The sequence below is a fragment of the Cygnus atratus genome, chromosome 1, assembly GCF_013377495.2.
Source record: "Cygnus atratus isolate AKBS03 ecotype Queensland, Australia chromosome 1, CAtr_DNAZoo_HiC_assembly, whole genome shotgun sequence".
NCBI lineage: Eukaryota > Metazoa > Chordata > Aves > Anseriformes > Anatidae > Cygnus > Cygnus atratus.
Window position 1 is genome coordinate 207,523,642 of NC_066362.1, and position 27,684 is coordinate 207,551,325.

The 27,684-nt window shown below is 46.6% G+C and overlaps 1 protein-coding gene across 1 annotated transcript; it reads right to left on the reverse strand.

The window, feature by feature from the left end:
* POLD3 (DNA polymerase delta 3, accessory subunit) lies at nt 1-27,439 on the reverse strand. The gene is made up of 12 exons (XM_035570391.2): nt 27,247-27,439; nt 25,883-25,938; nt 23,608-23,710; nt 21,025-21,064; nt 19,274-19,406; nt 16,246-16,510; nt 14,838-14,910; nt 12,309-12,471; nt 10,886-10,998; nt 5,272-5,372; nt 4,453-4,534; nt 1-852 (listed from the first exon to the last, which is right to left on the reverse strand). The coding sequence occupies exons 1-12, from the start codon at nt 27,304-27,306 to the stop codon at nt 647-649; spliced, it is 1,395 nt and encodes a 464-aa protein (XP_035426284.1). The 5' UTR covers nt 27,307-27,439; the 3' UTR covers nt 1-646.
* Between the last annotated feature and the right edge of the window lie 245 nt (nt 27,440-27,684).

A 27,684-nucleotide genomic window follows, 5' to 3' on the forward strand; every position in this document is an offset into this window, starting at 1 on the left:
TTCAAGGAAGAAAAGAGTAAGAGAATTTTATATGCGCTGCTTTGTCCAAAAACAGATTATGAAAGGCAGAGCAAGAACTATTTTACCGGTCTTCGGGGGAAAATTAAATTAATTTCATTCAGTTCAAGCTGAAGCAGATGTTCAATATTTGTGTGTGTGCGCCTGAAGAGCTGCTACATTGCAGCTTCTAACCAACGTGAAGATTTAGATCGATCTGGAGAGCTGGGAGTGTAAAAACAGGGCAAAAAAAAAAAAAAAAAAAGATTCCAGAACTTGACTCCTCATTTAGTCAATCTACCACTCGTGGAACAGGCCTTCAGCACTGAGCTGGTAAAAAGCCCTATTAGAAAATAAAATTTCATGGAAGTAGATGAAGAGCCTTTCAAGAGTTCATTCTAGATTTTACATCTAGCTGGTGATTTTCATACAGCTTAGTAAAGAGGACTGAATTATTGCAGTAACAGATAAAACTTCTTTTTTTTTCAATACAAAATCTAGTCCAGAGGGCTTACTTACACAGTAAGCAAGATATCTTACTTAACACAAGATTGCATGTTGTTCTCCTCCAGTGCAGCAGCTTTCAGTAAGCCACTCGAAAAAGAGCACCACTCGCAAGCTGCCAAAGGGACCAGGGAAAAGACCCAGTTCATTTCTTCTGAAAAAATCCCATGATGGAGACCTGCTTGTTGGCTCTGCTGGCGGTGGCTGCCCCTTTCTTTGGGTTCTTCCTTTCTTCCTTTGGTTCTTTCTTCATAGGCAGCGCAGGCTGTTTGGGCGCAGCTGGTGGCTTGGTCTTGGCGAAGTCGTCCTCGCTATCTGTACAGGATTCGCTCTCGTAAACCTTCTCAGTCACTGATTAAAAGAGAAGAAGAACAGATGGCGATGGTTAAGGCTGCGTATTGAAGAGCAGCGACCTCCCCCCTGCAGCTCTCCCACTGCATTTCTAGGAACAAGAGTTCTGGGTTCAAGGAGTACATGCCAGGTACAGGAACCAAGCACAACGCTCGAGGTTACGCGCTAGATCCAGATGATTGCACTGGTTTTCTGTACATTGAGTCAGACCGCATCCCATCTTTCTTAAGCATAAGAGAGGCTAACGACCTGGGAGTGTTAACATCATCCCGCTCTTTCAAAATGGCCCGTGTCCTTACAGATGTTCATTCACGGGCTGTACGTGCGCCTTACACAGCAGCAGCCCAAGGCTCTGCAATGGGAAGGGCTCGAGAGGACAATTCCTGGTCCAAATCTATTCACGCGTTGCCCTCTTCTAGAAAGAAGGGCTGACTGTGCTGAGAAAACACAGCTAAAGCAGGTCCCTACCAGGGACTGGCCTGCAGCCATCAATTTAACTTCCCACAGGTTGACAAGCAGCTATCCAAGAGTGATGAACCTGAACGAAATCAAAACCCTTAGTATGGCATCCGAGGATGGGACGTCTATGTTACAATCAAAACCCATCATTCTGACTCGGTCTGATCTCAGCAGGAGCCCAAGCAATCAGATAGATTGTCCAGACTTTAGGGCAAGGCAACCCAGAGGAGATCTTGTCCTCCCTCACCAGCACTGCGTGCAGATGGCTGGGGAAAAATAAAGCCAACAAGGTGCACCTCTCAGATGAGAAAAGGAGCACAACGCTCAGGCGGCAGCTCCTTTCTACGCAGACAGGCAACATAAGAAATCCCTTAAAAATAAAACCGAACTCATCACCAAAATCAAGGACCGTTAACGAATGGGACCGCTGGCTCATTACTGTCAGTGTCCCACGATGGAAAGCTAAGAGACAGAAACCAGCACTTGCTGAACCGAAACTGGAGTCGGCTCCACGGATGAAAGCCATTATTAGATACTAGTAAACGTTGTATCAGCCTTCCCAGCAGTGCTCTGGTATTCTTCTAGTAAACCATTCTTCTTTAGCAACTGTACTCTTTTAAACACGTCTTAACTTCTCTTCTTCTGGGAAATTAGCTTTCAGTTGTATTAATGCGTCAAACCACGTACGGTTTTCTACGTAATCGGACGGGAAAGAGGAATGGTATGAAATCCTGCTCCTCGGCGTCAGTGGATGCTCGAACTGGGACTATAAATCTAAGCTAAAACTTCCCTCCAGAGGCAACTGGCTTTTCAGGGAGCAGTTTTAACAGACTGCTGGCCAGTTATTGAGCTTTAAAAAGTTATCGCATTGTCACCCTGGTGGTAACTGCTGGTAACACGAGGCGTGTGCTTAATCCCCTCCAATTACAAAATAACACAGCTTAACTTTCTTTTACTGAGATTGCAACTCAACTTAAAAATTCTGTATTTGCGGCAGCCACAAGCATACAAATGTAAAACAAGTTTGCCTACAACGCAGCAGACGTATTTACTCCAGAGCAGAAGTCCATGTGGACTTCAGCCTTTAGAAGGTGCAAGGTAGAAATGCTTTAGCTTAAACCTCACTAATTCCCCTCCGCAACAGACTAAGAAGATGCACTCACTTGTATCCGTGCTGATGCACGGTGACATGCCTTATGTTAAACTCCACGGATACTTTAATTGCTCAATTTCCCTCGGGGCTAATCCCTAAATTAGTTTTGCTTTTTGACACCAATTTCTTACTATTGCAGCTATTGTGAAAATGATCACTTAAAGTCACGGAGAAATATGAAGTACAGCCTAATCCTAATGTTTAACATTCAATTTACATTTAAGAGCTCTGTAACCTAGCCCTTGTTTAAAATAAAAAGCACAGCAGGGAGAGGAAAAAAAATGTATTTCCAAGAAGAACAACAATTTACATTAGCCTGGGAGATTTGCAAGTTATCTAGCCCTTAGATGATTAGGTTTGTGCACGGAAAGGGTGTGTAGAAGAGGGGAGAAACTGGACAATAACCAGACAGCAATTTCTGCCCAACAGACCACTAAGTGGTAAGTTTTCAGTCCGGAACGCAGCATCTCCTCCCTGCCCAGTCCCTCAGCAGCCCAGCTCCATCCCTCTCACCTTCCCAGGGGTGTCTCCCAGAGGCACAACAGGGGCTTGTGTTTCCCCTTTCAAAAAATGGGAGTGGATATGAACTGTAAAACCAAAGGTCTGGTGTTCACAAGAGACTGCTATATCTCCGGGGGTGGCGGAAGAGAGAGGCAATCCTCCCAAGCTGGGACATTTGGAAAAGGCTGAGCAGAAAGAAAAGCACTCTGCTGGAAGCTGAGCCCAGACCGGTCATTACTGTGAGCTCTGGACGTAGACCTTGTTAAACCCGAGTCCTCTGCTGGTGCTTTGTTGTTCCAGTTTCCTTCCAAGTGTTTTAACGGTTCTAGCAGGGGTGGGAGTGCCAGAGACCCGTAACACAACCAGCCCGGCCAGTCGGTAACTTTGTGCAGGTTCAGTGCTTTGACAAAAACCCAGTACTTGAGATTTCGGTTACTAGCACAGTGGCTTGCTGAGCTCTAGCTTTGTTTCTTTAAAGAAAATGCATGAAACTAAGAGGAAACTTAAGATACAACTATACAGATAGGTGCAAACAGGCTGGCTCACGCAGCTCCAGATCTGGACCAAGCAGGCTGCATCTCTCTACGTTTGTGCACAAGAAACCTGCACAACAGCAACAGATCTTCCAGAACTGGCTGAACTCCCTTGACATTTACTCGGATCATGAAGGCTGGAGAATGTTAAGCATCTCATACAGTTTAGCTGACACCAGCACTGCAAAAAAACACATTTCATCCTCCTAAATTTTTAAAACCTTTAAAAAAAAGGAAAAAAAAAAAGATTCTGAACTCCTACAGCTCTACTTCAGTGTCGGGATAGAGAGGAGGAAAGGAGCACGGTGGTGTTACACAGCTTTCTCCAGGTCACACGAGAAAGCAGTGTCCAGTCAGGCTGGAATTTGAAGCCTCTGGCTCTTGGTACTCTTAAGAACTGTCTTCCCTTCAGAGAGCAGAACCATCCTCATCGCAAACAGAAACCCTCTTCTAGGATTTAAACCCCAGCTTGTTCCTTGTTTATCTGGGATACTTGAAATTTATATTAACATGTTATCAAGCTGTGTTGCACAAGCTCTGTATTTATCCTCAAAAGATAAGTGGGAAAAAAAAAAAAAAAAAAAAAACCAACACACTTATCCCAGATAGAATTTATCCCAAAATTTAGACTTCTCTCTGCATCATTTTTAAAAGCTTTTATCTTTGGAAAGGAGAGCAAATGAAGGAGGTGCTCATGCTGGCAGGAGGGAAAGGAGAACTGAAGGAAAAATCTGTGAATAATCAAAAAAGAATAAGGATTCAACCACAGCCTCATAAACCCCTACCCAGGCCTTCACCAAAATGGTGAGTTACTGAGACTCGGAGCATGAGGTAGAAGCAAAACAAAGTGATGCTGTGAACCTCTTCCTCAGCCTGGGAGAGGCTGACCTGCAAAAACCTTCAACACAACTGCAAGAAAAATTAGTCCCACTGATGTATATGAGACAGTCTTACCCATGCAGCCTTCTTCTTCATCAACAAACATTTTGGATTTCAGCACACGCTTCCGTTTCCTCTTCTTCCCTCCAGCTGAAACCTGAAGGGCATTGCAGTACCGTGAGAAATCAAGAGTTAAAGTCCCGTGCACAGACCCAGGTCATAAAAGTGTCAACCCCAAGGGTCTCTCCAACCAAGCGGTGCATGATTTGTAAGTTCTGTCCCTTCTCTGGATATTCCAGTCTAAGTTTTGTGAATGCCACAATTCCCCCCATCCTACCAGGACAAGTTTTAGGGAGGCAGAACAACTTAAATCAGATAGCAATCTTTCCTGTCTGCCAGCACAAGGGGCACATTCCTCTTCTGGGCCATGTGAGGTTTTGAAATGTGTTTACTTATGTGAGGAGGTGGCACTGGGGTTGTTTCATCATTCCTCTGAATAACGAGGAAATAACAAGGTGTGCAAGATATCAGAACACGTGCTGTGATGAACAGCTGCGCTTCCAGTAACGCTACGTGTAACTTTTCAGCTCAGAGGTTGACTTCTTGCCAACCGCAGCCCACCACCCTTACGCAGCAGCTTCTCTGTGACACAAGGTTGAATGCTGAGGCTCTCTGGTTTCATTTCTGGCCCTGACTTGACTTCTGAGACCAAGATTTGAAAGGAAGGGGGGTTCAAATGTGAGCAACAATTCATAGAACCGTTAGCAGGGTAAAAAGAGAAGAAAACTGAGCTATGTCAGCAGAAAAACTAACCTCTATTTAAAGTTCTGTTCCAGAAAATAAACGAAATCACGAACACGACAGATTCTTTCAAGCTGGATAATATGCTCTTACCTCACTGGACGCAGGCTCCAACTCAGTCTTCAGAGCAGGTGCCGGAGGTGGTGGAGATGGAGCTTTCTCTTCCTCAGGTGTGGGAGACAGTGGGACATTGGCTAAGAAGGACAGAGGAACATCTTGATAGCACACCAGTCCAACATCCCCCTGTGGCTACCACTGCCTCAGATCATCTACCTTAACTCCGAGTAGTTGCTTGCAACCTGTATTTAGCTCGAGGTTTACAACTTGTAACTTAGATTTGTTTAATGCAGGTCAGGACAGTGAGTTCCAAGGCCCCAGCCAGGCAGCTCACCCGGCACAGAGGCGCTTCGTGCTGCGGTTCCTACAGAAAGGATGGCGGAGGGTGGGATAGGATGGAAGAAGGGCGGTTTTGGAAAGCCACGATCAGCTCCGCTAAGAGAAACGTGAAAAATAGGCACAGAAATTGGAATATTTTAACCATGTATTTCACTAATTCATTAAAAATAGGGACCATTACTTGTTTAGAAATTAGAAGAGTTTGGGTTAAGACTACGTATTCCCAAATCCCTGGATGACCTTAGTCTCTCTACCTCTCTGCCACTGGGAGAGCAGAGCCATTGCTTCACAAGCAGGGCTACAAATCCCAAGTGATCGATGCTATTAGCTTGAAACTCCCTTTGCTTCTTAATTCTTAATTCTTGATCCAAGAATGAAGTGCAATACTACCCACCCTAAAAGATTTTAAGGGACACCCCAGCCCCTCATTTGAGGAAAAAAAAAAAAAAAAAACACAACAAAAACGAAAAACCACAGCCAAACCACCCCCAAAAAAGAAGCCCATTTTCTCATCAGCAGGCACCATCTACGTTCCTTTTCATGCTGCAGATTGATGCAGTGACCGAGACCCTGGAATCCTTCCAACACCCAAACTGACCACAATGGTCGAGGCCCCCTTCACAGGTCTGTACGGAGCAAAGCCAGCTCTGGAAGCTCTCAGGGCAGTGTCAGCAGGACCTCGGTGAGTCTAGCAGGGTGTAAGAAAGCTGGGGTCACTCTTCCACGGGGCTGGCAGGAGGACGGAGCTCTGACAGCGAAGCAAACTCGGTGCAGGGCAAGAAGGGGGAAGGAGCAGCACCTTGCACCAAGCGGCAGGCACCATGGCTGATTTAAGCGATTTTAACAAATCCTCTCCGAGTCCAAGCGCGAAATACTGCCATGCGGGCCCTCAGCCGTGGGGGAGAGCTAGGAATGTGGGGGAAGAAACTCCTCATCTGACCTATTGCTTAACAATAACAATGCTGCTGCTGGACGGGAGGACAGAGTGCCTGCTTGGCTTCTCCTCCGGCTCTGCTGGCTGTAGCCCTGCATTCACGCTGTCGTCGTAACACGAATTCTGGATCTGTAGCTGTCCCAGCCGATTAGGTCAGTGTTAAAGAGTTATGACTGTGCCAGGCGTGCGGCCAACTGACCTTCATAGGTTAAGAAGGGCTCAAGTGAAACAGTGGTTGGCTGCCAACGCTAAATAATAAATTACATTCTTCAAACAAGGACTCAGCCTCCTAACTACTTCAGTAAGCGAGGCACAGAAATGCAAACAGAGTGGGATAACATGACTCGGTATTTCACCTTGCTCCGCAGAGCTGGCTCTGGCAGCTCCGCAGAGATAAAACTAAACAACGGATCTGCTCGAAGGTGCGAACTGCTGGGGCAGCCTGCGAGCGCAGCTGAGGAGCTGCAAGGAAACTCAAAATGCTCAATATTTATCCCAGTCTCACAGCAACTGCAGGCTGAAGCGCCCCGAGACTGCGCAGCACCGGACCTGCTTCGCAGACTACCCAAGCCGGTCACAACCTATTTTTAAGAGCGTACGCTAAGAGGGCTGAAAACCAGGCTGGGAAAAATCCTGCCAGCTCTGCCACGCTCGAGCAGAGCCTGCTAAGGGACCTTCAGTGGGTCAACTCGGCTGTTCTTGCTTGGGGGAAATTTGTTTTTTTGTTTGTTAGGTTTTTTTTTAGCCTCCTTAGAATGAGTTGCCCCAGCTTTGGCAGGCAGACGGCACCTTCTTCCCACGGCAGCGTGTTTCAGACCGCCATCGAGCTGCGTCTCTATTACTTTATTATCCTCCCCTAGCCAGCACAGCCCTCTGACATGTGATAACTCCTGAGTCAACCCCGAGCTGCTGCCCACAGTTTACTCAACAGCAACAGCTGCGTGAAATGGATACAAGTTGGGCAATTGGATGTACCAAAGATGTAAATCCCGGCTTTGTTTGGTTTGCTCTGACCCTGCCTGGAAAAACTGTGAGAAGCTTTAGTGCTTCTGCTGCAGCTCGCCGAAACTGATAGAGTTTGTAGGTCACAGTGCCACTGAAATCACCCTCCAAAGTGGCCGTAAAACACTTGTCAACACTACGAAAGTCTGCTTGTGTTGGTATAGCTGGAGCTGCCAAAACCTCCTGTCCTCTGTGGACACACTTGTGTAGTTTATTCTGGCACTGGGAGTAAAACAACCTGCAGTGACTAAGGCACCCTCAAACCAATATAACTTTTTAATGAAAAAAATCATTTAAATGGAGATGATTGTGCCTTGTAGCCTCTCTGTATTTTCACCTCGGTACAATGCGCTGACACTTGGGTAAGAAGAGCTTACTTGGGGCTAATTTCTGCGCATTAATTGCGGGCTAAGATAGAACGACTCAAAAGACTTGCCCTGACATCAGAGAGCTGCGCACCGGTCGTGCAGACCCAGCTTCAAACCCTCAGAGCGTCCCTGCGACCAGAGGAGGTCGGCCGGCTCGGCGTGTCAGTGGCAGCAGCAGCTCGGCTATTAGCCTCTGGTAACTGCCCCGGGGGGTTGGCTTCCCATCTTGCACGTTTAAAACTCACCTCTCAACTGTCTGTGGGTGAATTCTGCGGGTGCTGGATGAACCGTGCCCTGGCTGGCAGCGGTTTCCAAAGGCTGTGCAGCACACGGTGCCTTCCTCCCCGCAGGGATGGAGCGTGGAACATTGTCACTCCATTTCGCTCACTGATGCTGCTGATTTAAACTGCCCCTGCTCTCTGGAGGAACCTCTTTCCAATCCTTCCAAGGGTAAAAGCTCTCAAAGTCCAGCTGCTCTACATTTTTTAAAACTTGTTTTACCCAGCTTACATCTTTACTCTTGATTAGAGGATGTAACATTGCCTACATGATCGATTTGGCTTCAATCTGAGCATTTCAAAGAATCCCAATCTATCTTCTTTCGTCCAGATGGATTTAGGAGGGCAAGCAACAGAACCGAAGCACTGAACGCAGACCTAATCAGGGTGGTTTAGATGGTCATTAGCTTAAAAAGAAAGATGGAAACTCTCATTTCTATTCTTCCCCTTTTGAAAGGGGGAACAGTACAAAGCTAATCTGCGTAATACACAAATCCGCAGACACAAACTATAATTTGCATAAATTTACAATTCTAACGTGTAACACAAAGCCATTTCTCGACATAACGGAAAGAACAAAGAGGACTGTGACGCAGGAGGAGCAAGAGCAGCGACAAGAAAATCCTCCAAATGGAAAGCCAAATTTTCTGCATACATCTCCAATAGGTTATAAACGGGTAAAACAAGAACCAACCCTCCCCACGGAGCGCGTGGGGAAGCCTTCTTGCATTGTTTTTAATGACTAAAGCTACAGAGAGTGAGGTTAGTAAGGTAAGCGGGCCCCCAACCTGGCCAGATCCCTGGCTTCTATTTGCAAAACCAGTTAACTGACGTCTGAAAGCATAAATGAACCAAAGGAGAACGACTAAGAGCGTTTGGTGCGTGCACTGAGGCTAGGAGTAGACGCTAAGATTCTCTGGACCACGCCGTGAAATAAAGGAAAACACAAGGCATTGACTAGTCAGCATATGCTAACGTGACACAGGTATTCAACAAGAGACCGGAGAGCTCAAATACTCAAAACCAAAGGTGGGTGTGCAGCAAGCAGGAGTTTGGAGGACTCTAGAGAAGGTGCTCCTCTGTTTACGAGGGCTTTACGGCACTGCCCGTAGCCCCACGACACTACCAGAGCTCCAACAGAGTGAGAACAGGAAAACAGACTGGGGGGCCGCCCCTCAGCTCGCTGTGTGTTCAGGGCACCGCTGGGGTTCCCCAACTCGTGGCAGCAAAAAGAAAGCCAAACCAACAAGCTTTCACCCTTCAAATAACAGCCTGCCCGCTCGTCCCTACCACGTGCCTGAAACAAAGGCTTCGTTGCTGCCTGCTCGCTAGCAGAGAACTGATGAGCTGAGAGATTCCAGCCCGGCACGGAGCAGCGCTTCAAGTGGCTACGCGGGCTGATTTCAATCTTCCCTCTTCACAGCGAAACAACGCAGCTTGTCAGTAGGCTGGGTGATGAGTAAATGGAAAGACCAGATAACAGCTTACAAACATTTAAAGAAATAAATACCAGAGAGCGTGGGCATACGTATTTTTTTATGGCTAAACAGGGAGCCGCACACAGGAATGTGAAGAAATTAAGACCGATCGTGAAGAACGGCTTCCTGAGAGATTGATCGTTCTGTGGAATAGTTCGAGTAGAAGTGATGGATGCCTGATGACACAGATCACTTGAAATTATGCTGGGCAAGAGAGAAACCATGAAAATAGGCCTAAGGTGGCGTGGAGACTGCTACGACACCCAACAGTATTCGCATCCCTAATTTGTATTACAGATTCTCCCTGATTTGTATTACAGATTCTCTTCATCTCATGGTTATTTCTTGGGCTCGCCATATTTCTCTTGGGCTAGCAAACAGCTTCAGTTCTCCTGCTGGAGTCCCATCTCTTTACTAGTGCAACCTATAAGCTGTTTCACCTTTTTTGCTGAAGCTCTATATACCGTACTGGTGGTTTCAATTATTTGTCCATAATGATCTCCAAATTCTTTTCCCGACCAGCTCGTTGGATGACTGCTCCATTTAGCACGTATTCCCTAGCTCGGCTCCCAGCTTATTTTCCAGTTATCTATATTGAACGGCATTTGTCACCTCAATTATCCAAATTCTTTGGAATCTGGCTCTGCTGTTCCTCATTATAAGCCCAAATTTTGCGACGTTCTGGGCACCCTGCTCCTATCATAGCCAACAGCCACTGAGGAGACGCAGAGTCGCATCGGATACGGCTCAACTGTTTGCCTCCAGTTTCTCTATTATCTTTTTTTTTTTTTTTGGAAGTCTTGCTTCCAATGCTGTCGTCTTCCAAACCATTTCTATAAACAGACAGAATAAAGATACTAAAAATGACCCCGAGAGCAAGGAGGTCACTTTGTAAGTGTTTACTCACTAAATAAACTGGTTACGACCAGTCCTACAACTCTGGAAGGCGTAACAACTTTCACAAGAGATTCGAGAACCTCCTTTGCACACGTCAGTGTGACTGGCAGCACACTTGGTGAGGAGACAGCCAGATCTGAGCTAAGCTAAAACAAAGACTGAATGACTGAGGCATCTCAATGGTATGCTGAAGTGCATGCAGCACAAGAGAAACAGAAGACTCGAGCTACAGCCATTTGCACGGTCTGTAGTGCTCTGAACTCTTCCCTCGGCCACTGACCAGCAGCTTCGGATAGCAATGTTATCGAAATCAGGCCCCTGACCTACGCGTCTGGTTATTTACACTTCTTTTACCTTCCTCATCACTGCTGTCAGACTCAAGTTGTTTGATTCGCTTCCTCCTCTTCTTTTGATTTTCGGGTTCTCTTTCCTCCTCGTTATCTGACTTGTCCAACCTCTTCGTTTTACTGCCACAATGAAATGAAGAAAAAAAGAAAAGGGAATGAAAACATGCTATCCCTCGTGTGTGTGTGAAAATGTTGCACGCATTTATACAAGTATGTTCCTGATAGAAGTACTGCTAGCAAGGCAATCAAACACCTCTGTACCTCTCAGAAACACATGAGCATCACATAAGCTGAAGTATGCTTACCTATACAATCAGACATAGGTGCAAGAGCATTTTCAAGCCTCTCAACCTTACCCCTATCCAGTTCTCCAAAACAAGGAGGACTTCTTTAGCCCCTCTGCAGTTCAGTTTCTGCCCAGCACCTCACCTAGCTTGGCCACAGCAACCTGGCAAGAGCACATTCCCGATCTTGTCTCTCTAGCTCAGGCTCCCAAACACCAGTGTCCCCAACAGCATCGCTCAGAAGCTCTTTTGACAGACTGCTCGCCACTGACTGCCTATGAGGTAGTGTCTCAGAATCCTGGAGCCATTTTTAAAGACTACTGGAAAAATAAAATAGCTTCTTTCTTTTTACTGTTGGCGAGACGCGTCAGACTAACAAGCCTGGAGGCTAAAGGCCCACGTATCCTCACGGAGCTGGTACAGCCCAAGTGGCCTTCCCACCACCACGCTGCCAACACGCAGTTTCCAGGCCCCTTGCTTTTTGAGTAGGACTATCAATAAGCACTAACTGCGATGGTGGGCAGGGCGGCGCGCTTACCTATTCGGTTAAAAACGGATCGAGACCACCAATTAATTACTCACAGGCCACCAGAGAGCCATCAGACTGTAATGATTTTTTGTCCCTGTCAGTTTGGGTTGGATTAAACACAAAAGGGCTGAACTTGAAATTTACTTGGAGTTTCAGCCCAAAGTAAACCAGCGGCATTGAAAGCAGCAGCACATTAGCTATGGAAATCAACAAGCAGAACTTTGTGTGCTGGGAGCTGTGTACATATAAGCTTGGGAATATACTACCTTCCCTGCAGCACAGGTGCTCCTGCCAGCCCCCACAGACCTGTGGGGTCCACGCTAAGCCGGCTCACAGCACGAGGTTGTCTCACGAAACGCCGCCCCCCTCGCACTGAAGAGTACCTGGACCGTGGCCCTCCCCATTTGGGATGGCACAAATGGCCCTGAGGCATCCACGGCACTACGTGGAAAAGAAGTATTGAGAAAGAATTCTAAGAAAGATAATTTTAGGCACATTTAGTGCAATTTAGTAGCTGAAAACAGGAAGTAAGCCAACATCATATGACTAGCCAGCTTCACGCAGGCCATCAACAAACAGGTTAAGAGCTTACAGGGACCCTGAACAGTCTGACCCACCTTTTCTTGTCCTTTTGTTGAGTTTTAGCAGGCTCTGTTTTCCTCCCAGGTTTCTCTGCTACAGCGTTAGGGGATGACTCTGGTTCTGCTACAGGAACTGAAGTCTTGACTACTTCTTTTTCCTCCTTTGGCTGCTCAGGCACGGAGTTGACTTTGAGTTTATCTGTGAACAAACCATTAAAAAAAAAGAACACCGGGCATTCGGTACGAATGACAACTTACAAAGGAGTTGGCTAAACAAAGCGATGCACACCAAGAACACCGACAACACTGCAGATGATGCGTAAAAGCATTAAGGGATCTGCATTGACCAAGCTATGTCATATATACAAAAAGGGCACGTTTAAATTTCCAGCTGATTTACTGGTTTGCTTCCGTTGTTCCTGATGGCACAGCCCGAACGCGCCACGAGCCAGGTGTGCTGCAGCAGCTCATAAATTCTGCAAAGAAGGCTAAGAGGCGATGGCAGAAGCCTGCCTGGTCTCCAGGACCTAAGGCACCACATCACGATCGTGAGCCCATCTTCTACACGTCCCCCTTGGCATACCACCACATCCACCTTTATCGTCAGTTTACCCCTTCCAAATCATAGTTTTAAACAAGCACGAAAAAGTCCAGAAACAGAAGAATCGGGACTGATGAAAAGCAACGAGAGCTGCTTGCAGCCTCCGTAAGATTAGAGCCCACAGTCAGTATTTTTAGTAACGTAGCAGCTTGCCTCTTCCCCAGCTCCAACCTCACCAAGGGCCAGCCTCTTTTGCCTACACAGCACCACACACAAGGACAACTCTGTTGCAAAAGCCTTAATCTAGTACCAGAAAAGACATAGCAGGGAGGAGTGGTCAACAAATAATAGATTTATCAATCTGATAGTCTATGCTGTTAGCACAGGCACGTGCACAGGAAGAGACAATTTAAAAAACTGTATCGTCCCAAGCGTCAGATGCCTGGGTGAAGCATTTATCAGCGAGACCAACTACACTGTCAACAGGAACAGAGGCTGCTGAGAGGGCTAAGAGACTTCTGAGAGGGCTAAGAGACTTCATGCCAACACCTTTCTGACACTGCCTGGCAAACAGGCTGGCTGCTTCACCGAGCGAGGGAAAACAGCTCATAAAGAAGAATTTGAATGACAGCTATCATATTTATGATCAATAGCGTAGAGCTGAAGGACCCAATTACTGTTAAACTCAGGACTTTCTGGCAGCGGTGAAATCTTTGAAGCCAGGAGAGATGTATCAACATGTAGGGAATAAATCTTCCTCCTGGAATCACCCTGTATTTTCTATACGCATAATCATTTCCAGTTCTGCTCAATTTGCTCCCTCCCTGCGGTCACCCCACAAGTTTCAGCTCCCTGACAAGGCTCAGCAGAGGACCTAGCCCCACGGGAAGTCACAGAAACACATCCAAAGTTTTCTTTTGTTGCCACTGCATTATCTTTACCAGGCAATTTCCATTTCCTGGGTTTTTGGAATACGAACTTTGGTCTAGGGCTCTTCTCAGATCTTAAGAATTTAACGGAGCTAATTGCAGTGGCTGCCCTTAGACTTGAATCCTACGCTGAAAGCATCCTCAGTGAGAGAAGTTTCAACAAAGCAGGAACTCGAAGATGTCCGACAGTGCTGCTCACTGTGTGTTCTCTGACAACTGTATCCTGCAGACTTGACCAGTTGGTTCACAGAGAGTGCATTTTGCTGTTTGCTCTCACCTGGTAACTCTTTGAATTCTCCAGTGTTCTTTACAAGAGCATCTTTGAATGATTTCCGTCGTGTACTCAAAAGATTCCGCATCTTTTCCTTAGACTTGGACAATTTCAGCTGGAAGTGGCCTCCAGAGGCCATCTAGTCCAGGCCCTGCTCAGAGGGGAAGCCCACCCCTCACTTTTCTATGCTGATTATGAGCTCTTCAATGTGCAGTAAAGGAATTAACCCTAAATCTAGCTATAGACTCCTCAGTGGTTTGTGATGAAAAGCAAGCATCATTAACATGCTCTGCGTAACAGGTCTTGGCAAACGCTTTACCAATAGCTAATCTTCCAGCCAAAAGTACTCACTTTAAATCAGATTTCTTCTGCACTAAAAATCCTTCCTGGGTTAGTCTGCACAAACACGTCATTTTAATTGATCTCCACCCAGCAAGCTTGTTGTCTGAAAAATTCCACTCACAACTTTTCTCTAATTTTTGCCTTAAGAGCTGCATACAAAAAAAAGAAATTAACCCCTCTGAGTTCAAACAAATGACCTTAAGAAAAGAAGGGATATAAAGGAAATCCAGCAAGCCTCACGTCTTGAAGTTTGGGGGCAACAGAGGGGAAAGAGTTCTAGTCCTTTGTCTCTGTTTATGCCTCCCCATCACAGCTGCATAGCAAGACACCTGATATCACTGATTATTTTTAATTGTTACTTAGTGGAAAAAAATGATTTTCAATGTCCCTCAGGACTTTTTTTTTTTTTTTTTTAAACTACAGATGACTGGTCCCTGACCACAATGGTTTCTGAAAACTGATGCATGTTATAAAGCACTTACTCATGGCAGCTTTTCCAAAGAAGTTGTTCATTATGTTGCCCTTTGCCGGCGGTTTGCTGCTTACTGCAGACACCTGGAAGCAAACAGAGGTGTAACCACAGGAATTATTCATGAAACAGAGCCCTCAAAACGCATAGCACTGCTTCTGGACAAACAAAATAAATACGTATAATTAGCTGACTAGTCGGTGTCTTGGATTTCAACATCTGTTTAGGAGAACTTGAAAATACTAGATAATATGTGGATTGAAAGTTTGAGAGTAAGTTAGTTACCACCCCTTAAGCTAGGCCTTCAAATCTAACCTAGGTCACATTCCCATGTGATGGCTGACAGTGTTACTGAAATAAGTGGTTGGGATTTGGGTCAGTTCCCAGTAAAGAACTGTTCTTTTTACAAAATATCAGTGCCTCAATTCACAGTAACCGACAGGGGAAAGAACACAGATTGGCCAAACCATGAAGACTTTATCCAGCTACTCTGGCACACACGCTGTTCTGCTGAGCAGTTTGCAAAAAAATAAAATAAAATAAAATAAAAATATCACTGCTCTATTCCATTACTATAGCCACCACCAAAATGAAAAATCACACACAAAAAAGAAAGCCTGAAAGCTTGGCCTCCTAATCCCGTTTATTTTCATGCAAAAAACGCAACCAGACACTAAACTTTCCAAAGCATTCAGACCAGCACGTTTCGTCAGTTCTCAATTCACTATAAAAATCAGAAAAATGAACCAAAATGTACTCGATTGTTATAAAAAAAAAAAAGCTAAACCATATACAGAGAACATTACCACTTTAATACCCATTTACTGGCCAATCTGCTTCAAAAACACTTGTACTGATTAAAATTAAAACACAGCCCTATGCTGGAAAAAACCAGCAGCTGAGAAGATAAACATTTTAGTCTTGCACAGGTCAGGCTCTGAAACCTCCCTCGCAGACCAAGTTTAAACACCTTGATACTTTTAAGACCTGGACTTCTCACATTTCACTTATTGCTCAAAACAAATCCTTTTAAGCACAATAGAGAGCGCGAGATCCTCCACTGCTGTATATATTGGCATAAGTGAAGACAATGGAACAATTGTCTCAATGATGCAGCTATGCTGGTTTATACTAGCTGGAGATCTGGCTCAAGGCGGAACGTCAAAGTGTCAAAGTCACAGCAAATACACTTCTGCGGAGAGGTCAGGAGCGTGGCACAACGCGCTCCCCTCTGATGACGGAAGGCACGACTGTACTATACGGTTAAATACTTACAAGAGCGCTGCCTGAGCGCTCCCAGGGGACAGCAAGTTCAGCGCTAGAGGCGCTGGACGAAGCCGCGCTCCGGCTGGTTAAGGTTAGTGAGGTTGAATAAGCACAAAGCCAGAGGCTGTTAACCCAAAGGGTCTGAGGTAACTTACACCTGGGGCCTCCTTAGCCTCTGCTTTGGCTTCTTTACTCGTGTCCTGGGGTTTGGAAGCGGCTTTGGCTGCAAACAGCCCCATGATGCCCTTGGGCTGCTGCGAGGTCTGCTTGGTGGCCGAGGGACCGTGGCCGTTGACCGCGGGCACGCCGGCAGCACCCGTGTCACTCGGCGGCTGGGAACCCGCCTGCGCCGACGTCTGTGCTTGAGAAACTTCGGCGGGCGTCCGGGGGACGGCGGCAGCGCAGCGAATGGCACTAAACCTGTGCGACGGAGTGAGAAATTGAATTAGCCTTTTGACTTCTTAGTTTTCACCTCGGCTTCCTCCCCAGCAGCGCCGTACTCCTCGGGTTCTGCGTTCTCCTGTTATGGGAAAAAAAGAGCAATTTGATTTGTGCACGGGACAAGAAAGAGAGGCTGGCCCTGAGCGAAAGCGATGGAGACCTCGACTGAAAAGATCAGCTGAACCTGTCAGCAAGAGCCAGAGCATTCAAATGCAGAACAAGCTGTTTGCATTTCATGGAGGGGGGCGAGCCCATCTCCACACCCAGGGTGGGGATGGAGAGAACTGCATTTTATTCCTAAACTGGTTACGCTCTCCAAAGCTTACAGCGTAAATAGCGGTGCTGTCTGCTGATCTGAAACATTTACAGCTTTCAGATGCTTTGACGGGGTCCACTCTTGCTGCAGCAAGAAGCTGCAACCTCACCAGCCAGGTAAGTCAATCACAACTGCGACTGAACCACTCACAGGGCTCAGCAGACATCCACGACACTCAGTGACTTAACTATATAAAGGCATTTTCATGGAGTCACTGGTAGGCAGAGACGCATCTCAGCTTGCAGCAGTCTGAAACGTGATTGTTTGGGAATACTGAGATACAAGAATTAAACGATGTGCTCACAGTTACGAGACAATTCACTGAGAGTCAGGAATAGCTGTACCCAAAAATAACTGAATTCTGCTCCCCACTGTGCAAATCACAGGCAAGGCTTTCCAGATTTCCCACAGAAATGCCACAAAAGAGCACAGACTCACGCCTTCCACGCCAGAGAATTGCACGGCGTAATTTTTATTTGCGTAAGAAATAAATCAGTTCTCTGCCAATTAATCGCCGTGCCTCGGCATTAGCAGCTCACATGCAGTCTACTTGTGCACGGGTCAGAAACCGAAATGGATCAGCAAACACCACCTCTACAGCACTTCTGGGCTGCAGCAGCAATCCCTCAACATCCCAACCTTTAACGGAAGGAGAGGAGACATTGAAGGGAAATCTTCCTACTTTCCTTTCTACTTTCAGCCTGTTCTCAACACGGTCAACGCGGCACTCTAGATGGCCCTCGCTTCTACTCCAAACACACTCATGAGCAACACCAACAACTCCTCAGAGTACAACTAACGCCTTATTGTCAATGCCTATACTGACGGTGCAGTGAGCACACGTAAACCTTCCACATCCCAGGCCTCTGGGAAGTCACCTTGCCCTACTGCTGCTGCGCGACTACGGCTTACGGGCTCGATCCAAAATTCACTAAACAATCGCTGAAAAAACAAGCAATGTTTGGACTGTGCTCCGCAAGCAAGGAGCTGCTTCCGCTTGGAAAGCTGACGTGAGTAACATGCATTAAAGCCCGTTGTTTATGTGAGTACATCTCGCCACCTCCTCCGTCTTCACAGCATAAGAGGTCCCATACAGACACAGAAGAGAATAAAGATCCTTGCCCCAGAGCTTAGGAGATACATGGACTGAGAGGGAAACAGAAGAAGCCAGGAGGTTCTGTTTGCTGTAAACATGCACACAGGCAGACCTCTGTCTTGCGCAGGTACTGCAGGGATCTTGTCCCAGCTGTAAGAGGCGACTCACGTAGCTACCAAGTCCAAGGGAGAGGGAGCGTGGTCAGTTTGAATTTAGTTCAGCCAGGCCACAAGCGAAGAAGCTGCCTTCTTCCCAGTTTGCTTGGGAAACACCGCTCCAAATCCAGCCAGAGAATTAAACGTAGGCTTCAGAAAGCGATTTCAGAATCCGAATCGCCTAAACCTTGTACAAATCTGGAAGGCAGGCTCCCCTGAGGCACAAGTGTCACCATGCAGGGGTGCCTTAGCACAAACAGCAAGGAAACTACAGTCAAAGAAACAGCACACATCCTCCCTGAAGCTGGGTTTTCTAGCACGTACTGCGGTATTGACATTCACGTTTGAAATACAGCTTCGAGAACATTATTTTCTCAACCACTCTCTTGTGAGGGCAGCTACGTTTCTACTCTTCTATTCTATACTCTTCCTGTGACACGGCATTCAGGCACCCCGCTTCTAAACCAGATTGGTCACGGCACCGTACGTACTGATTATGTCAAGACGAAGCCGTCAGGGTGGAAACACGCATAAATGAAAAGCCCCAGCAGCCAGGCACCACTCAGAAGGCAAATCTATGTCCTCTGGAGACCAAAGTCCCTCTGAATTCTCTATTTCTTTCTCTATTCTTTCTCTATTTCAACCACGAAGGACACTTGTGCTGCTTGGTCTGTTTACACTCCAGGCTCTTATCTTAGATACGGAGAGCGGGTTTCTGATAGTCATCTTTTAGAGGTGGAAGAGACCAGTGGATGAAGGCACAGTCTCACAAAGCAGAAGGCAGGCTCAGGTTAGTGCTTTCCTGAACGCATCGCTCGTGTCTTTGTACGTCTGTTTCGATTTACTCTCCCTGTGTGACAGAGAACTGGATAAAGATGATCATGATTCAGCGTGGCCTGGAGATAAGAAAAATATTTCTAGCCATCAGACAAGAAAAGTACTGGAACACTGCTGGAGTAACAGAGCAAGTGAACCGACCGTAAGCCGGAGATAGCTCAGTTTATAAAGCAATGATACAATTTATTGTCTAGGGACAGGTCTGGCATGACTTCTTCTAGCTTTCTAAAAATTCAGGCATGTCTGGTAACCGCTGACTTCTGCTGAAGCGCACCGTGTAACAACATCTCAATCTCCAATCACGTAGCGTAAGAAGAAAAAGCAAGACATAAACTCACTTGCTGCAGCTGTGCAGGTTTGTTTTGACAATGTCATAGTCGGTGTTGTAGAGCGGCCCGCTGTCTTTGAGCAAGGCTTTCTGGATGCTGTAAACGTGCACGCTTGCAATCGTGGCGAGCTTAGACTTCATTGCTGAGCGGGGAAAAAGAAGAAAAGTCCTGTTAGCACAGCCTTTAGAGAATCAGGGGGCAACTTTAAGTATTGTGCTCTGCCTCTGACGGCAGAAACACTGACAGACAGTCAGTCGCCGTGACAGCAAGGACCTGCAAATTAAAATATGTAATTGTACCTTCTTCTAATGATCACTAACTGAGAATTCAAGGTAACAGACTCCACGAGCCTGTCAAATGTGTTTTCTACTGTACACACATGGTTTTACACAACTGAATTAAGCTGATCTCTCAGCGTTTACCTTCAAAACATCCAGTGTCTGGGATTCAGATATCCTATACGATTACCCAAGGCTGAGGAAGAAAATAGATGGCGATACCTCAACCCTGCTGCAACTGTTCCCTGCCACTGAAGCAGCACCTGCTGTTAGGACTAGTGTCGCAGTGTTTTCTTTCATAAGCTGCTGAAATCAATGTTTTATCTCCTCTATGCTGTTTAGGCTGCAATCCCCTTGAGACAAGAGCTGTTCTCTTCTTCAAAGCTGTTCTTTAGGAACTCTCTGTTCACTGCTCATATCGCTCTTTCCACACAGCCCTGGTTTGAGACAGAGCTTCTAGGCACTGCAAAAATACACACGGTAATCATTTCTTGGGGCCATTCCTAGACTGTGCAGCCCTGCTCCCATCACAAACCTCAGCCTCTTCCAAATCTAAGTCATACCCCTGGCCTGTCTTCTAATACAAAAAAACATAACAACCCTTTCCTCCACGGCAAAGCAGAACTTCACGCAGCACGCGTAATTCAACGAGCATGACAGGTGGTAGCTGCACTGCTTGACAATCTACTGCCCTGATGAAGACAACTCAGCTAGAAATCCACTTCAGGTTTCAAAAAGGAAAATACCACAGGTCTTTCAAAGTTAGTTCATTAATATCGATATTAAAGGTCACAAGCGCCACACTACGTTCTCAAATGCCAAAGATGTTACTTGAAAGTGATGAGGAGCCTGCAGACGTGTTTCAGTTGCCACAGGTCAGATCTCATTAGCAGGACCAGACGTGGAAAAAGACAGTAAAACGACTGAAAAATACATGGGGAGCAGTTTGGGACGCAGTGTTACAGTGGTGGGTTTTGATGTTGTTTGCTGCTGGTTTTGTTTTGATTTTTTTGAATACTTTTTCCTGCGAAAACAAATACCTCAGGCAAAAGCGGGAATATTCTCAGGGGATATTAAACTAATACCGAGATCTTGCATTTAATCAATGATCAGAATCATCTCCTTCAGTGTCCTCGGAAGCCCGAAGGCTCCCAGTTGGTCTAAAACGCTGTGAGACACTGCTGTGCACTGCTCATTTACTGCTGCCTTTAAGGAGGAGCCGCCTGTCAGCGGCAGGGAGGTGGAAAAGAATCCCTGTCGAGTAAAATGTGCAACCCAGAAATCAGACCCAAATCACAAGTCTGTAAAGTTACCCAGCTGTTGGCTCAGACACTCAAAATTCTGAGAAAAAGCTAGTACAAAAAGTACACACCTGAACCCGACAGCTTGACGAAGCATTTATGTGCAGATGGCAAGTTCTGAGCTTTACTCACTTCGCTGTTCTTTCAAAGAAAAAAAGGATAAGTTTCACGATCTGCTTACCTTCCAGTTTATCCTCTCTCACTACTGCAACCTTGTGGCACTGTAAAACAAATAAAAATACATTGCAATCTTAAAACTTGAAAAGATCTGTTGTAAGACTGGTATTTTCAGTTATCTATTGAATGAGAAAGCCTGCGGACTGTAGGTGCAGCTTCACAGAACTCTGCCAACGCCTTTAAACCATCCTCAGCCGTTAGTTTTCCCAGCTGTATCTTCCTACTTTCCTAGGGCACTGTTCCACAGATAAGAAGAAACGCTCGGTCCTCCGTTCCTGACACCAGGAGATGAGATATGGACGAAACGAGGACAAAACAATTGTGCAGCACAGCTGAGAAAAGCAAAGGAACGCAGCTGAAGACCAACTGCTGGGAAGCTGATGCAGTAGCCACATATATTAAGATTGCCTGTAAACTTTAACGTAGCATTATCTAGCACAGGCAGGGCACCAGAGAAGCAAGATGCAACGAAAAAGATAAGCATTAATTTAACAGCCAGAAACGAATGCTTCCAGAAGCGTGCTCTACAGCCTGTGCTTTTTCCAGTCTTCAAGGACTACACCTGCTCTCTGACATTTGACAGGCTGCAGTTCGTACAGAGAGCATCCAAACTGACAGGCTCGACAAAATCCATCCATTAATTGTGTGTGTAACTGATACCGGGCTATCCAGCAGAAGAACAAGAGACAAGAAAACGTAGGCGACCTGAAAAAGTAAAGACAGATCAGCAGTCTTGGTCCCCCACTGAGGCTGTATAAAGTGGCAAGCACACAGCGTGCAGTGCTCAAGACACGAGGAGAATTCTTTGTGACAGATTTCTAGTCCTGTCTCCTGACAGAGAGCTCTTGTAGCTGAATCCACAGCCTTGTGGCTACCCCTACTGACAGCAGACAGTAGTGCAGGGTGACCAGCAGGCACAGGGTTGGATCTGAAGCACTCTCATCCGTTTCCTCCCAATAACTGACTTGTGCCAGACGTTACCCATCTGCTACTCCAATGCCCGCGCATCTTCTGGAAGTATTTCCCAGATTTTCCAGCTCTGGAGAAGCCTCAGGCACCCAGTCTGGGGAGCACTGAACTCCTTCCGCGTGTCACTGCTGACCTTTGAATTGTTCCACCTCTGCCCCTACAACCCACTGCTGGAGGTCATCTTTATTGGAAGTCACTGGGACTGTAGGGTTCAAACCCAAGATATTTAAAAATGAGGTGGGGAAAAAGAAAAAGTGACCTTTAAGCATTTACCTTAGTAAACTTTTCTTGTTTTAAAAATACTGCGAAGACTGAGTATAAAAAAATAAAAATAAAAAACCAGTACCCTACGTATCCTATGTCAGAATTCACTTATTGCTATTCAGTTTGCCCTAAGGTGTTTAAAACTGTGTGTTTACGAACTTCTCACTAATTCTAGTGAGCCAGGAGCTGCTGCCTCGTTATTTCCAAAAGAAACCAGGGGAAAAAACCTGTTAAACTCAGGCTGTAGGTTGGCCACCACTGATACAGCTCTAAAAAAAAAATAAAATTCATTGTACATTGTACATTCGTTACACAATGAATAATTACCTTCATTTTCAGGCAAATTTGGAGATGCAGAGAGTATCCTATGCCTGTGAATCGGTTATTTAGAAAAACTGAAAAGGGTGGTGGCTGTTTCTCTCCCCAGTCTGCTGACAAAAGCCAGGGCACCCTGAGATGTACTAATCCTAAAAGACAACTACAGATTGCATTTTAAAAGATATTTGGGTATCTAGAGGTATGAATAGACACCTGGTGGAATGCTGAAGGCACTTAGTGTTCAGCTTATTAAACTCTTAGGAGAGCAAAGGGGAACAGGCAACCAATTCACTCATTTTCTTAAAAAAAAAAACCTCTCCTGAGGTACCTACCTGAAATTATAGATGACATTTTTGCAAATCTGACAAGCAGTAACAAGAAACAATAAATACATTGACTACAAGTAGTTAATGTATTTATTTGCTTTGCTTAGCAAGTCAAATTATTTTTAAATACAAAATGTTGTTTTTCTTGTACACCACGATAAATAGTTACCTTATTTAACAAGACAACCTTTAACTGAATTCCAAGCTCTCTCCAAACACTACTTAGCTCACTTCTACTCCACGGCAGATCCTGGAAAATGGATTAGCTGATCTCACAAGGGCCCCTCCAGACTATTTTCTAAAATTTGTCATCCTGTCGTAACTATAGGATAGAGAGATAGGAGTCTTAAGATTGATAAAGTCTTAATTTGATAAATTAAATTGATAAAATTCTTGATAAATCAATTCTTAAATTGATAAATTCTTAAGATTCTTCAGATTGATCAATCTTAAGATTTAAATTAGTTAAAACAAAACCCTGGTTCAGCGCTGTATTACTGAATCACGACCGACTGATCTTTCCTTCCCATCGTTTGTGTGTTGGGACAGAGACGGTGCCTCAGTTTGTACAGGCCCAGAAGACCCAGCACGCGGTTTCTGCTACTGGAAAACCAGAGCAAGTTCAGCTTCTGACCCAAAGATTACAAAAGGTTAGAAAACAAGGCAAGAACAAACAGCTCTTAGACACCTTCGAGAAATAAAACACTCACAACGTGTCCGTTTTGGATGAGGTTTCCTGCTACTAAGTAGGTGACGTGAAGCTGAGCTCCTGAGTTCTCCTTTCGTTTCCTCTCCACATAATCATACAGCATCCTGCACAAAAGAAACCAGTGTTAATCACCTAGACAGGAAAGAGCTCATCACCACCCCGTCTGCGAGGCTTACGTAAAAAGAGCAGAGCTAATCTGACATGGAAACATTTTACATGAACACGCTTATTTCAACCAGGATTAAATTAACCTTATTGGGGCACCTTCCTCCCCTGCCACCCTGAAGAATCTCACGGTCCAACAGCAACGTTAACCAAAGGTGAAACGAATTCGAGCTGTCAAAGCTTTAATACGTGGTTGCAGATCGTCTCAAATCCCCCGGGCAGCTTGTTCTGAAGTTTCCCCTTCAGAAATGCTGTTACGACCCAGCATTAGGAAACGCCCAACAAAGGAGCTGGTAATTTTGGTACTCGAGGACATTGCCAGGTGCATACATCCAATCCCAGCTATAACCGTGGACACAGCGATCAGAAACAAGAGGACAGAGCGTGACTAGTGATGAGGAGATGGAGCTGAGAATCAAGCTTTTAGCTCCTACCTACGCCAGTGATGTACGATGAGTGTCCCAGGTACAGCATCTGATGGAGATACCCGAATATCCTCACTGCTACAGAGTGCCCAAAGCCCCATCCAGCCTGGCCTTAAACACCTCCAGGGATGGGGCACCCCCAGCTCCTCTGAGCAACCTGTGCCACTGCCTCACCACCCTCAGAGGCAAGAATTTATGACTTATGTCTAATCTAAATAACCCCAACTCCCTCAGCCTGTCTCTGCAGGAAGGCTGCTCCAGCCCCTGAGCATCTTTGCGGACTCCTGTGGACTCCTCTGAACCTGATCCCTGACCACTGGGACAACGTCTCTGTATTCTTCCCAGGCTCTCTGTCCTTGCTTCCACCTTCTGCAGGCCTCCTTCTCCTGTCTGAGTTTGGCCAGGAGCTCCTTGCTCATCCATGCAGGCCTCCTGGCATTTTTGCCTGACTCTCTCTTTGTTGGGATGCATCGCTCCTGAGCTTGGAGGAGGTGATCCTTGAATATTAACCAGGTTTCTTGGGCCCTCTGTCCTCCAGGGCTTTGTCTTGTGGTACTCTAACCACGCAGACCCCCTGAGGAAACCAAAGTCTTCTCTCCCAAAGCCCAGGGTAGTGAGCTCGCTGTGCTGTCACCTCGTTGCCCTCAGGATCCTAAAAGGCACCATGTCATGGTCACTGCAGCCCAGGCTGCCCTTGGGTTTCACATTCCCCACCAGCCCCTACTTGCTGGTGAGAATGAACATCTCTTCTCGTTGGATCCTCTAACCTTTGGAGTTGTCATCAGTGCATTCCTGGAACCTCCTGGATTGTCTGTGCCCTGCTGGGCTGTACCTCCAACAGATATTGGGGTGGTTGAAGCCTCCTAATGAGGACCAGAGCTTGTGAACATGAGGCTGTCCATATCTGTCTGTAGAGGGCCTTGCCCCTGCTCTCCCCGTAACCCTGACCCCTCAGCTCTGCCAGCTCACCCGTCCCCAGGCAGAGCTCCAGGCACTCCAGCTGCTCACTGACATCGAGGGGACGCCCCCTCCTCGCCTCCCTGCCCTTGCTTCCCACAGAGTCTGTGTCCTTCCATCCCAACACCCCATCACGGGAACCATCCCACCCCATCCCCAGCTGCTTTGTTTCCAGCAAAGCTCTCCACCCAGGTCTGCACCGGCAGCGAAGCACAGTGAAGCACCCATCACCTAAATTGTTCAACACACACACACACTGAAAAAAGAGACCAAACAATCTTCCAGCACATTAGATGCTCAAGCTGATGTTCAAGCAGTTAGGATGAAACAGTTGAAGCTACACCACAAACGTTCCTTTAGGTCCCAGCTCTGGGTGGGAACAAGGAGAAAAAGTATTTATATTATGGGACCTGACGTGCTCATGCAACCTTCAGATCCTTAACTCTGCTTGGCCCTACCTGGCTGCGTAGAAACAACCCCAGAATCCTTGAGAGCTCGTACTTTGTTTTATGGAATATTTTAAAAGGTTACAGTAATTTTTACTCCTCAAAATATACCCGAAGTTACACATCTAAGCAAAATTTGGAGAAGCAAACAATATTCTGAGGGTACAGCTGATTCCCCATCATCCAGAGAGCTCATTTTCAGACATTAACCACAGACATGAAAACAGTAACGAGCAAGGCTCTGACACAAAAGCAAAGGCTTGCAGGATGCACCAATACCTACTGTTTAGCCTGGTTGACATGAACTCCCAGAGTATAGCTCAGCCATTTGTACGTCACCTGGGAAAGAAAAAAAGAAGAAAAAAACTTTAAGAAAACCTCACTCTTTTGACTGTTAAACCTCACATCCTCCCGAGGGTAAGTCAAACCCTTTAGGACCCCCCTCTCCAGGAAACCCACCACAAAAACCTGTCAGAAGTGAGAGCACGTGGACACCCACCCTCCTTCTGTGCTACACTGAATGGATCTAACCCCCAAGACCTGAATAAACTTCCGACCCAAAAAGGTGTGTTTTTATGAATATATTTTAATAGGTGTGTTTCTACGACTAACTTTTTGAAATGCCACTGCACAAACAAAGCCATTCAGTGCTCAGCTTCACAACAGAGAAGAAAATGAAACAGCGCAACACCTGGCCATGAGAAGCACTCGCCGTTCTCCCAAACCACCGAGGACTTCCCAAATTTCCCCGTCACCCTCTCCTGTCACAAGGGACCGGGGATCTCCGGCTGCGCACCGAGTCCAAGAGCACCACGTGCCAACCCTCCGGAGCCAGCAGCTCTACTGACTTGCTGCAGTGTTTGAGCAGGGCACATCCTCATACCTGCTCCTCCTCCCACACTGCCTTTTTTAAATCGAACCTCAGGCTAGGGCCTCTCCTGCCTCAAGCACGATAGTTAATGAAGTTGTTGTTAGTCTAGCAGTTTATGGAAATAAATTATAATGTCAGAAGCAGCTCGTGTTAGTACAACTACTTTGACAGCCGCAAAGATGCACCAACTTTACTGGGTCGGTTTCCAGGCTAAATTTTTATTTTGAAAGAAAACCAGACACACGTGGTTACTGTGTTTCTGAACCTTCCTAAAAGTAATAAGGGTTCAACATGCTACAGGTGATAAATAATAACTGCTTTTAGGCTGACCCAGCAGTAGCTGAAATGGTGGGCAGGACCGCCTCAATCCCTTCCTGGTTTCAGGCACTTCTGAGTTTTATTTTTTGAGGTAAAATATTACTGTCACCACAGCGATTTTTGTTTATTTGTTGAGGAAAACTAGCTTACGGAAGATAAGGAGTCTGGGGAGAGCTGCTTTTCCTGTGATATGAATAATACCATCACTGATTCCCTTCAGAGACACTAAACTATTATAGGAGGTTGAAAAATCCTGATATAAAAAGCATTTTTGGTCCCGTGGGAGTGGAAATCAGCACTGACGGCAACCTGTGGAGCTGAGACCCGTGGAAAAACTCCGTCACCACCAACTCCACCAGGCGATATTCAGCTTGAGGAGCTGAAACAGCTCCGGCTGGGGAGCACGGCCAGGGCTGGCAGGGCGACGAGGGCCCCCCGCCGCACATATCGGGACTCACCACGCGGTTCTGGTCGGTGACGAACTCGTCGATGTTCTCCAGGTACAGCTCGTCCTCCATGGCGGCCGGATGGGGGCCGGGCCCCGCGCCCTTCCCGCGCACCTCAACGCCGAGGCCGCCAGGCCGCCGCCATGGCAACGCGACGGGAGCCGCGCGGGGACACAAACATGGAGCCGGGCGCGGAGGCGCCGGGAGGGGCTTGGGGCCGTCCCGCCCCGGCGGGTCCCCGCCTCCCGTCCTGATGCTCCCGCGCCCTCTTTTAAAGTCCCCACCGTGTCCCCCACACGTCTCACAGCCTTGTGCTGTCCCCTCACATGTCCCAATTGTATCCCCTCACGTCCCCACAGCCTTGTGCTGTCCCCTCGCATGTCCCCATGCAGTCCCCTCACATCCCAGCTGCTTTGTGCCACCCCCACAGTGTCCCCTTATGGCTCCGTG

What these genes read in the sequence shown, in the direction of transcription:
- POLD3 (XM_035570391.2), bottom strand. Translation starts at nt 27,306, where the DNA reads ATGGAGGACGAGCTGTACCTGGAGAACATCGACGAGTTCGTCACCGAC. An exon ending in CATGTCAACCAGGCTAAACA is followed by an intron (nt 23,711 to 25,882) that starts GTAGGTATTGGT and finishes TCTTTTGTGCAG; the next exon opens with GATGCTGTATGATTATGTGG. An exon ending in AGGCTAAGGAGGCCCCAGGT is followed by an intron (nt 14,911 to 16,245) that starts GTAAGTTACCTC and finishes GTTTGCTTCCAG; the next exon opens with GTGTCTGCAGTAAGCAGCAA.